Genomic DNA, 12,841 nt, shown 5'->3' on the forward strand with positions numbered 1-12,841 from the left:
ACACATCTACAAAATTGTTAATTTACCACTTAAACTTTCTTTCTTGGTATCTTTTGTATTTTCTCTTATAATATTCGGGCTTCTCTTAGTTGTAAATATCAGTCTGATAGAGTCATGACTGCACGGTCTAAAGCTTGTTCTTCATTGTGTGTGCTTTGTTATCCCGTCTTCCCTGGTCCCACTCAGTCAGTCTCACGAATTTAAAATTTTTTTTTTGGTGAGGCAATCAGGGTTAAGTGACGTGCCCAAGGTCACACAGCTAGTAAGTGTCAAGTGTCTGAGACCAGATTTGAACTCAGGTTCTCCCTACTCCAAGACTGGAGCTCTATCCACTCCGCCGCCTACCTGCTCCACACATATTTTAAATTTAATTTACCTCAAACAATGGCTTTGTAACCCTCTGACTTTCCAAATCTCATTAGGGACCCCTATTGGTTCCAGCACTTTAAGAAATTGGGATTTTGGCTCGGAAAACTTGGTACTATTTGAGATCATGTCAAATGAGCTTATATGTTTGAATCCTTACAGTATGGTTACTATCCACATTTCCTAGATTTACTCCTGCATAGAATTCATATATTTGAATATTCACCAGAGGATATTTCTCTCTCTGGATAAGAAAGAAGCGCAGAGCTACTTCAGTAGTTCACATGTCATGAACGTGAATATACTTCATTGGCTGCAGAAGTTTAATGAGTTGGGTTTATACTTAAATAACAAAGGAAACAAATCAAACCTGCTTTTATAGTCTTTCCTACATCTCTTTGTTGGTTATTTAGAGTTAAAGTTAAAGCTCTTTAACCATTTTTATTTATTTATTAAATTTAAATTTTTGGGGGGGTGGGGTGAGGCAATGGGGTTAAGTGACTTACCCAGAGTCATATAGCTAGTGAGTGTTATGTGTCTGAGGCCAGATTTGAACTCAGGTCCTCCTGACTCTAGTGCTGGTGCTCTATCTACAATGCCACCTCTCGACCCTCTTTTACCATTTTAAAAGAAACTCCTTTCTCATTTGAAGATAAAATTGAACCGGTTCCAGATGGCCCTCTCTGACTTATGTGGATCAGTTACCCTTTAGATAGCTTTGTCATTTCAGTCATGTCCGACTGTTGCTGACCCCTTGGACCTCTCTGTCCATGGGGTTTTCCTAGCAAAGGTTCTGGAGTGGTTTGCCATTTCCTTTTCTAGTGGCAAACAGAGGTTATGTTTCTTGCCTAAGGTCACACCGCTATAAAGTTTTTGAAGGCTGGATTTGAACTCGGGTCTTCCTGACACCAACGACTGCACCACCTATATGTCTATATAATAATTTAAAATAAAATATCTAGATACGTTTTGAGGAAAAACTACTCATAATTTTAATCTGTTATATTGGTTCAGAAAATTTTTGAGTGAGGGAAAGAGATCAATAAAGTCCTACCCTTTTTGTGTGAAAAATTTACCTATTGATTGCTTAAATATAAGCCTAAATGTTTTTATCATGAATATGATAGAGCAGTCCTTTAAATCATAGATTTAATTTTTTAGCTCAAGCTGGCATCTAAAAGCAAGTTGTTGGTTGGTTTGTTTTTTCCGAAATGATCCTATGGGTTTTAAAGCCCACTCCCCCTGTCCTGCCTTTATAAATTATAGGTCTCATACCTAAAATTTTTTATTTTCAGGATATTAAAAAAAACAATTTTATATGTCAAAGTCCCTTTACATAGGGGTTATAACAGCCAGGAGATTTGGCATGTTAATCACATGTTCTGCTAAGTTGTAATTGTTTGTGTCATGTTAAGTATTATGTCTAAAATCTGTCATTTCTCTTTGATTTCTGCTGGTCTTTGGTAATAATGACACAAGATCCATGTGTGAGTGATTTTTTAAAAAAAAATTTTTGTTTATTTTGATTTATCAACAATCACTTTCATATGCTTTTGAATTTAAAATTTTTCTCCCCCTTCCTTCCCCACCACCCTCCCCAAGACGGCGCACAATCTGTTATAGGCTATACATATACATTCCTATTAAACATATTTTCACATTAATGATGTTGTAAGTAAAAATTAGAACCATTAGGAGGAACCACCAGAAAGAGGAAACAAAACTCAACAGAAGAGAAAAAAAAAATAGCAATTCAAATTCCCTAGTTCTTTCTTTGGATGTGGATAGCATTTTCTATCACGAGGCCTTAGATCTTTGTATTGATGGGAAGGGTTAAGTTTATCAATATTAGTCATCAAACAACGTGGCTATTATTGTGTACAGTGTTCTCTTGCTTCTGCTCACTTCACTCAGCATCAGACCATACAAGTCTTTCCAGGTGTTTTTGAAGTCAGCCTGCTCATCATTTCTTATAGCATAATAGTATTCCATTACATTCATATACCACAACTTGCTCAGCCATTCCCCAGTTGATGGGCATCTTCTCAATTTCCAATTCTTTACCACCACAAAAAGAGCTGCTATGAATATTTTTGTACATGTGGGTCCTTTCCCCGTTTGTGTGATCTCTTTGGGATATGGCCCTAGAAGTGCTATTGCTGGGTCAAAGGGTATGCACATTTTTATAACCCTTTGGGCATAGTTCCAAATTGCTTTCCAAAATGGTTGGATCATTTCACAACTCCACCAGCAGTGCATTAGTGTTCCAATTTTCCCACATGTTCTCCAACATTTATCATTTTCCTGTTTTGTCATGTTGGCCAATCTGATAGGTGTGATGGGGTAACTTAGAGTTGTTTTGATTTGCATTTCTCTAATCAGTAGTGATTTAGAACATTTTTTCATATGACTGTAGATGGCTTTAATTTCTTCATCTGAGAACTGCCTGTTCATATCCTTTTATCATTTATCAATTGGGGAATGACTTGTATTCTTATAGATTTGACTTAATTCTCTATATATTTTAGAGCGTGCCTGTGGTTTTTAAAGAGCACATGAGATTCTGAGCATTGACAGAATGCCATGAGGTATATAGAAAATTTGTTATTAAAATAACAATCTATAACTTGGGTACTGTTTCATCTTCTGACCTGGAAAGATAGAAGATTTGTTTGTCTCTTGAGTGAAATATTGATGTGGGAAATATGAGACTAAAATATGCAGATACTAAAGCAAAATAGTGACTAAATAATAGTGAAATTAAAGACTGTCAATTAAATAAAACAAATTAAGCCAAATATTGATTGAGTGCTTATTTATATGCAAAGCGCTGGGCTCTATCAGATAGAATCGATATACAGCCTATTCGTGCCTTGATTCAAGGGGCTTAACTGGGGACAAAACACATAAGCATATAAAAATTAAGTTGTCTAAGATATAAATGACAGTTCAAAGTCTTGATTACTAAATGTCCAGGTGATTGGTAGGAGAGCTCAAAAGAAGGAAGCATGACTTGCTTGGGGTCTTTGACAGGACTTGGCCTCTGGCAGAGGCCGGCAGGGGCTAAGCTTCTCCCTTCCTAGCCCCTCAGCAGGTGGGGCTGCTGAATGAGAGAAGCTAAAGTTTGTGTGACTTTGAGAAAACTAACATTTCCCCAGACTTCTCTTTTTACACATACGTTTTTTTAAATCTGTTAAACCCTTTAGCAGATTATGATGGAAGTCCTCACAGATCAGAAATACAAAAGTATAAATTCAGGCAAACTTAAAACAATAGCTTCATGCCTAGGTCACTGATCTGACTTTCTTTTGGTAAGCATCTGATATCCAACTGTGTTGGTGCAACACAGGTAGCAGGTTTTCTCTTTGATTTCAGTGTGAAAATGGGCCCTCTAGTGGTCCAAGACTCAGACACATGCCGAAGTATGTGGACACACTTACACAGACGTATGCTAACACATAAATGTCCATGCACACACATAGAGGCACACTAGATTCCTTGTGTGTATTTTATCTAGTCTGTGAATCATCCCCTGTCGTCACTCCCTGTTGGGCTGCTAGGCTTATTGCCCTTGTAGACTTTTTTTTTTGGGGGGTAACCGGCCTCAGGTGAGGGTCTTGGGGAATGCAAAAGAACATGAGTGTTATTTTCATTTGCTGTTATTGAATTGTATGCTACATTTGAAAGTCAAATGTTAGTGATTCTTAGAATTATCTACTGCTTCAGACTTTGTACCCCACTGTGCTGAGCTCTGCATAGTGCTGGCAGGCAGGAGAGTGATGGAGGCAGGACCAGCCTTGGCAGCCGAGCGTTCTTGCTTCAAGTCTTAGCTCTGCTTCTATCAAGTCGCATAACTTGTCAGTGCCCCAGACTGGGCATTTAAGGAGTTGCCAGACTTACGTGGTAGAGGGACTTTCCACAACAGAAATCCCCTGCACCAGTGAATCGCTGGCTGGTACTACTGTCATCTCATCCCCCCAAATATTACTTTAAAAATTAATAAGGAAATTCACCAGCATAGTAGGATTCAGAGTTACTGAACGTACCATTCAAAGGTTTCTTTTCCTTCAGTATCACTGAGAGAAATTTGAATCTCCATTTGAAAGTGAGGGCAGTGTTTATTTCAAGGCTAGGTGGAGTTGTTCAGGATGCACATTGTACACTTTTCAAAATGTTAAATGTTTGTTTTCTTTTATGTGTTTTAGGCCTCAGGAAAGGAGAACTGGGTATGAACAATTTCATCCAGGTCCGTCTCAGGTGGACCATGATTCCCTGGAAGCTAAGCGACCTCGGCTGGACCAGGTTTCTGACACACATTTTCAGCGGGTCAGTGCTGCTGTCTTGCCTTTAGTACACACACTGCCAGAGGGGCTGCGGGCATCTACAGAGGTTAAGAAGGTAAATAAATATTTGATCTCTTAATTTGAGGAGCTGGAGGTTTGTTTGTTTAACTGTGTTGAAACTCAGTGTCTACAGGAGCAAAAGTAGAGTTAGGACAGGTTTTCAAACTTTAGTTAGCCCATGAGCAGATAAACATTTTATGAAAAATAAAAAGTAAACCTAGAAGTTTTTCAGGCTTGTAAACGAAGTATGTTGTCATCTAAGACATCCTCATTTTAATGACTAAATGGGAATTGTTAATGAAAATTTGGAAATTAATTTAAAGAAATATTTTCATTGAATTGTTTTTTCAACTTTTAAAAAATTCCATAGCAGCCAGAGATTAAGGAGAAAAAACATCTTTTGACAGTTTTTGGCCACTGAAAGCAGTCTAAACAGTGTTTATGTCTTTCTGTATGACAACAGTGAGCACAGTGGTAAAAGAAAATGCTTAATTGGAAAAGATTTTGATAGAAGAACTTAGTGCAAGAGTTGTGAACAAAAGAATATCGTTTTTCCTGCTAATGTGGAGAATGTGCATGAAAATCTCCTTTCTGTTTCATCTGGCTATCTACTGGTGTAATTAGTAATGATGTAATTAGTAATAGATATTTCTGTTTTCTGTCTTATTCTGAATTACTGCAAAAGAATGTCAAAAGAGAATCACCAGATTTATTACCTGCATGTTTGTATTCATAGAGTTGTGGCTGATATGGAACAGTATAAATGTGGGCCTTCTTTCTAGGAGCTTCCATTTTAGTTGGAGAGATAAGATATATCTTACATATCTTATACACATAGAACACCCACTTCAGTTAAGTCAAGTCCATAAGTATTTATGAAGTACTTACTTTGGGCCAGGAGCTATGCTGCTAAGTGCTGGGAATATAGATTCAGTCAGAGAAAATGACAGTCCCTGACGTGGAGGAGTTTATGTTCTTATGGGGAAGGGTACTGAAAAGGAGGAAGGAAGAAGCTAGGCTGTGGCGCTATTGTAAGGAAAGTTGGGAGACAAGTCTGGAATGCAGTTTGGAGGGGAATGAAGATGTGGGTGGTCCAGGTGTCTTCCTTCTGATAGAGGTTGTAGGAGAAACTGGCCAATCAGAAGGAGGATGTATCAAGGCAGTGGTTTCTTTCAATGTGAGGGAGACTGCTGTGTGATGATGTTTCTGTGTGTATTGTAGAAAAAGTCAGGGAGGATGATCAAGTGTAGCCCTCAGAGGAGCGGAGGTATTGGTGGTCTTAGTTCTTTGAAAATTTCATGGTACTTATCTCTTCATACATTAATATTGTGTTCATATCTTTCCAACTAGATGGTAAGATCCTTGAGGATGTGGATGGTATCTTCCCCATTTTGGTACAGTCAAATATTTATTGAACTTAATAGACTTATTCATGCCAATTCAGTGATATAGAAGGTAAAGGTATGTTTCAACAGAAGGATTGGGGTTGTTTGAGAGGTTTCAAAGGAAGTGGCATTGGAGCTGGACTCAGAAGGATAGGTAGGCTTTTGATTGGAGGGAAGACAAAGGGATATGCTTTCTAGAAAAGTCTGATGTGATTAGTGGTGCAGAGGTGCAAAACATGTTCCAGGATACAGTGATTCTCCATCCCTGTTTTTGTTTATCAGGAACCATTTGGGATATTCTCCCAAGCTTTGTGGCATGGCCCTTGCAATAGGCTTCAAGGAACGGTATTGTAAGAAGTGAAGTGTTTAAGAATTGTGAGCTTTAAGAAAAAAAAATCTTTCTGTTCAACAACTAGCCTAACTGTAAGGTTTATAGAAGTGTTCATAAGACTTTTGCTTCAAGCTAAAATACCATTTTGGACTATGTAGGCTTTTGATCTTCTAATGGTTGAAGCATTTTAAATGCATGTGTGGTAATTATCTCGATTAATCTTTTCAGAAGGTGACTAACTTCCACTTGTTTCAGTGCTGAAGGCATTGTTATGGCTGTGATGATCTGTCCTGGACCCAAGCCGAGTTTGGATCTTCACCTCACCTCGTTTTCTGGTCCACCAGATCCATTCAAGGGAATCCTAGGGAGGGCACCAAGCCTGGCGAGGAGGCCAAACTGGATGTAGCGTTTCCTGTAGTATTTATATTGGTAGCTTTAGATTGGGATTGTTGAACGAAGCTGAGCCAAAGTGTTTCATTCTTTTAGGGGACAGAATGGACTGGTGGAAAGAGTTTTGGCTTGGTTTCCTGTAAAATGGAGAGTTTGAATTAGATCACCTCTCCAGTCCATTCCAGCTTCTGTGTATAGGAGACTTAGAGTCAGAAACTTGAGGCTCAGATTCTGCCTTGGCCAGACCCCTTTCAACTTAAGTTCTTTCATTTGTGCAAGATTATTGTATAAAAAGTGCTCGGGAGACTGAAAAGTGCTACATAGACATGAGCGTCTCTTATTATTGCTAGACATGGAACTCTTTCTCCAGATTCTTTTCCTTTTGGTGATTTGTTTTAATTTCTGGTCTCATGCTTTCATCTAGAATGGGTACCACATTTTGGTAAAGGAACTGGATAAAATAAGCACAACAAAATAATTTGCACTTTTTTATGATGTAAAAGAGATTTATTATTTTGACTCTGTAGACATAGTAAATTTGGAGTAAATTTCAAGAAACTTACTCAGTTGATAAAATGGGGCATTCTCTTAAGTGTTACTGAAAGAATATATAGGATTTGGTTCTACTTTCTTAGCTTTATTTTATTCTTCTGTTACTACCTGAGTGAGATTAGTACAGGTTAATTTTGTTACAATGAAAGAGTAGCTATAGTAGATATTTCCAAGTGCTAACCCAGGGTCCACTTGATGTAACAAAGTTCCGCTGAAGTGAAATAATTTTGGGTATCCCTTTGAAATTGGCTTATGATGTGATCTAATGTGTAGTACATTTTCTATTAAAGAAACATCAATGAGATGTCTTAGGTGTGCAAGTTTTTTTCTATTACAGTTTTTTTCTGTGGTTCAGTTTGAGCACTAGATTTCACTGAAAATACCTCCCTTTCCCCCGTATTAGAAATAGGTTAATTATAAACGAACCATTTATAAAATCAATATAACCGACAGATTTTTGTTCCTTTCTCTTTAAAAATTCAAGTTCAGCAGTTTGTTAAATAAGCTGATGTAATCATTTTGCCTCAATACTGTAGCATTCTCTGAGTTCCAATCGGTGTGGAGAGTCCTTCCAAAGTTGCAGATCACAGCTCTTCTTGTAGTGTTGGCATGGCCAAAGGTTCTCATCCTGGAGACCACTTGGCGATGAACTCCTGTACTTGGAATCTCTCCAGCCTCGTAGATCCTGCTTAGAAGTATAACCTTTAGTGAAAATGACTGTTTTGTAGTGGTTTACATTAATGATCCCTCTAGTCAGATCTTTGGTCTCCCTCAAATGTCACCCACGGTTCCTGTACGGAGTCTTGTCTTGCCGTGTGGCTCTTGCCACAGGCTTTCCTCTGGCCCTTCTAATTCCTTTATAGTGTTGTTGTCTCTCACTTTCGGTCTATGACTGGGCTGCCCTCTTTTCTGGTTCCATATTTCATCATCAGTATACTTTGTTACATTTCTTGGGCATGAGTGATTGTCAGCCATATGCTGTAGCCTCCTTATGCCTGCCACATATATGTCTTTCTTTACCTCTTAAGTTATTTATAATTATTATTCTCCTGAGACTAGAGTGTTTTACTGCTTATAGCATCTCTGGGACGAATTGGCATATAGTAGTTTTGAAGCAAGGATCAGTTTTTTGACTGTAGTTATATATAGCATGTCATAGTTTCCCAAGTGTAATCGAGCCTTAAAAGTATTCTCCTCTGTTCTAAACCTGTCTCATTGTTTGCCTGCAGCTCTTCTTATGTATGTAGATGGCCTAATTGGTGGTCTGCTTCTCATTACATAGGCTTTTGTATCATTTTAATATATGTACTAGAAACACCTCATTTAAGGAGCTTCAACCCTGAATTTTCTTCTACTGAGTAAAATGCTTTTTAAAAAATCAATAGAGTAGATAAACATAGGTGAACTCTATCTTTTTCATGCCTCTTTCACTTTTATGGCCATAAAAGATAATCTTTTGTAGAAGTTTACTTACACCTTTTTCATGATTTATTTTGTTTTTTGTTTTTAAACAAGACTAACCCCAGTCCTTGGTTTGACCACTGTCAGAATTGTTACTGAAGATGACCAAGTTGGTACAAGGCTGGTGGAGTATTGATCTGCCTTGGGTGCTGTTCACCACTTCCACTGGCTGTTGGTAAGGCCCCAGATGAGTGTCAGCTAGTTTTCCCCCATATTTTAGTAGAAGTACCATTGCGGGGATGTTTTCTGTTATTTTTAGAATCTTGCCTTTCTGTGAAGAATCTTGAATATTGTACCACCTTCACAACGGATTTCTTCAGTACGTATTTCATCTGGTTCAGAAAGTCTTCCTTTAGCCTTTTCTTTCTATCTACACTTTCTTTTTTAAAATTATGATTGTGAACTTGACAAACATCAACAAATGAGCATTTCTATATGCAAAGAAAAACACAAAAAGAGGATTATATGTTAAACTGAGAGTTTCTGTTATGGCTTTTCTCTAAAAGTATGTTTTTCAACACAGCACGACATTGGCCAACTTGTCACGGTTCCTTTTTGAACTCCATTCTGTTCTCTTTTAGACTGTGTTTGTTGTATGTCTCATTGCCACTCTTTTCTTTTTCTCTATTTAATCTTAACTGCCTTTGCACTCATGGTTTATCAGGCATGAAAGGTAGTAGAGTTTAACTTAGGTAGTTCCACTTTTGTCATAAATGAGAACTCATCACTTCTCAAATGTCCACAGATTTGTTCTCCTCCAGATCCATTCCTTGCTTTCCTTCAGGTTTCCTCTTATGCAGAAGCTTTGACAATGACTGATTTAATACCTAAAGCTTCTGCAGAGTATCTCTCCCCCCATCCTTTCCAAGATAGTTTTTGCTGTTCTCTTTGCTTACCCTGACATAACTTAGATGAGTGGACTTTGTCCAATTTGCCATGAAATTCTTCCCCCTTTTTTCTCTGCTCCAGCTGTTGGAGCATGAACTGTAGTTATCTTTGTGATAGTTGTCTTATTGTTAGCACTGCAAGGCAAAATGACCGGGAAGACCACAAAAGGGTGTTTTCTTGTTTCTATGAGACCGTTGTGCCAGATTCTCTGAACCTTTCAGAGGAAAACCTTCGTATTGACCTTTGGTTTCTCTGTAACCGTCTTTATATTACCTAGTTTCATTTATAGTGAGAAGTTTTGTATGGATGTGGTTCGTTTCCTCCAATAATAGTTAATAGAGCCTTAAGAACTGGCCTTTTTTTTTTTTTTGTTTGTTTTTTTGGTGAGGCAATTGGGATTAAGTGACTTGCCCAGAGTCACACAACTAGTGAGTGTTATGTGTCTGAGGCCGGATTTGAACTCAGGTCCTCCTGACTCCAGGGCTGGTGCTCTATCGGCTGCATCACCTAGCTGCCCCAAGAACTGGACTTTAGAGAATTTGTGACATCAGTTAAACTGTAACTGCCGGATCCTGCTGTAGGAGCATGAAGTGGCTGCTCGGAAATGAAGGACAGACAGTTTGTATTGTTTTTTGTGTTTCATTGATCTCGTATTAAAAAAAAAAAATCCTTACCTGGTCAAATCCTCCAGGTTCCAGGCAGTCATATTACCCTCTATGAAAGATTATTCCGTTTCCTGGTTATTTCCTTATAAACCCCACATGAACTTTTCCCCATCCCTCACTGGCAAATATTGTCCAGTCAGGCTGTAGGTTCAATAAAATTTTACTTATTTGAAGTCACAGAGAGAAACAGACAAGCCCATCTGGATTCTAATCTTATTGCTTTTGAATAGTGCATACTAAGTCATGGAAATGTGAGCAAATAAAGGCACTGCAGGACTTGATTGAAATGAAGAATTGTTAAGACCAGTGGTAATCAGCAACATTTTTCTAAGAGTATTTGTCAGAGGCTTAAATTTATTCTCTTAATGTAAATATTCCTGTGATAAGTGTTATTTTATACTATTGATTTGTTTAATAAATTTTCCCTAAGGATAATGTAAAGAAAACCTAGCTCAGCTCATATTCAAATTACTGGAGTTTTCCTTAGGTTTTCTTGTACTCCAGTTCCCTTGAGCCTTGGGCAAATCAGGTAACAGCATAACATGTGACAGATGAAATTTAAGTTGAAAGATTTGAAGTCCCATTTAGTCATTCTATATTGATAACTTTTATATGTAAGTGCAGCCATTGATGTAACTTTAAACCTCATAATGATTTTAGAAACGTTGGGTATGCTTGCCACTTTAACCCAGCCTGGCTTCTGAAATTCTCCCGTATAGCTGAATGTACCTTTTACAATTTCTGAGCATTTTCTTTTATTCAGGTAACAGCAGAATGAACAGCTAACTTGTCTCCTTCTGTAACCATCATATGTTTGAAGACCATTCTGCTTTTTACCCTTATACTTCACTTGCTAATGCCAACTTATTAGAGCTTAATTTCACTTACTCTTCCCTGTATGTACACTTAAATTCTGCTAAAAGCATTATCTATTCCGTATCAAGGAATATTGTTCATTGTGGATAATAGAAAATTGACACATTGGATCCCCAGACATTTCCTGGAGTCTTTTTACTAGGATTTCTTGAAAACTTTAATATAAACACATTCACTTTTAGGTTCATAATCCAATAAATAACTAGGATGTTCATCTCTGTCGAGCAGTAGTCTGATTTGTCCAGCCCTTTGCGTCTACTTAACTCTGAGAGAAGGAAACTTTACCACAGAGAGTAGTTATGTAGATAAACAAAGATCATTTTCTTTCCAACCGACTAAAAATATAAATGGTTGCAGTGGCTGTGTAAGTAGGAAGTCACAGGAGGCAAGTGTCCTAGCAAGGTTTTGAATAATCAAATCTTTTGGAAATGGAGAAGGACTTGTAGTTGAAGGAAAACATCGTACATTTTCTGGGCTCTGCAAGACATGGTGGTACTTTTCTTTTTAGCCTAAAATAAGTAAGGCAACTTGAAAGTGCCAAGAACTTTAAAATTTCAGAATTTGTTCATCTTATCCCACTGTTTGCTGTTACAGTTAAATTAAGCATAATGCAGCTGAATACCACAGCTACTAGTTAATTCTCTCCAATTTTTAGATGTAGGAAAACATAGCTTGTTTTCCATAATAGTTCACGTTTTTATTTTCTTTACAGTTTGTAACGTGTGTTTCCCACAACAGTCTTAGAACATTGGTAGCACATTTATTATCATTTCAACAGTTTGACATCTGAGGAGACTGGGACTCAGATAAGTAGCATAAATTGCTCATGTCTCACACACAGCTGCCCAGTCAGGCTGGATTCAAACTCATGTTACTTGACCCCGGGTTTGATGTTAGTTCTAACCATATGAGGCAGCTTTTGAAAAAAAATCATTTGTTTATGGTTGTTGAATGTTAGAATTAGAAGGGATATCCTCCTTTTACAGATGAATGAATGGAAACTAACATCATCATCATCATCACCACTACCACAAATGTACCATTGTGAGCAAAATTTGTGGAGAAATCCAGATTGCCAAGGCCAGTCCTGACCTTAAGGTGTTGTGACTAGAAAGGAGACAGAGAAAGATGGTTGAGACAGGTTGGAAGAGCTCCCAAAGAAAGTAGTTACTCTCTCAAGTTCAAGAGGAGGTAGCTTCTCGAAGCAGGGCCTACTCAACAGGATTACCAAGCAGTGCTGAAAACAAAGTCATTGACTTTGGTCATCACAAGGACCCCTGGGAGGAAGTTTGAAATTTTGCAAATTCTTATGGCAAGAGATGGGGGCCTCTAGGAGTGCCATAGCTAATAGAGTGCTGGGCTTAGAGTCAGGATGACTCTCTTTCATGAGTTCAAATCTGGCCTCAGTCAGACACTTCCTAGCTGTGTGACTCTGGGCAAGTCACTTAACCCTGTTTGTCTCAGTTTCCTCATTAGTAAAAATGAGCTGGAGATGGAAATGGCAAACCACTCCAATATCTTTGCCAAGAAAACCCCAAATTGGATCATGATGAGTTGGACATGACTGAAAATGACTGAGCAACA

General features: G+C 38.0%; 1 protein-coding gene across 10 annotated transcripts in view; it reads left to right on the top strand.

Annotated features, from left to right (window-relative positions):
• The window catches only part of NCOR1 (nuclear receptor corepressor 1), a 184,524-nt gene that overhangs the window by 38,077 nt on the left and 133,606 nt on the right, over window positions 1-12,841 (top strand). For all 10 annotated transcript variants that reach the window (XM_027861867.1, XM_027861868.1, XM_027861871.1 and 7 more), the window contains one exon: window positions 4,572-4,764. In XM_027861867.1, the coding sequence (XP_027717668.1) occupies window positions 4,572-4,764 (193 nt within the window). The remainder of the gene's footprint in view (window positions 1-4,571; window positions 4,765-12,841) is intronic.

This window comes from Vombatus ursinus, unplaced genomic scaffold (genome assembly GCF_900497805.2).
Source record: "Vombatus ursinus unplaced genomic scaffold, bare-nosed wombat genome assembly UNPS02014768.1, whole genome shotgun sequence".
NCBI classification, from domain to species: Eukaryota; Metazoa; Chordata; class Mammalia; order Diprotodontia; family Vombatidae; genus Vombatus; species Vombatus ursinus.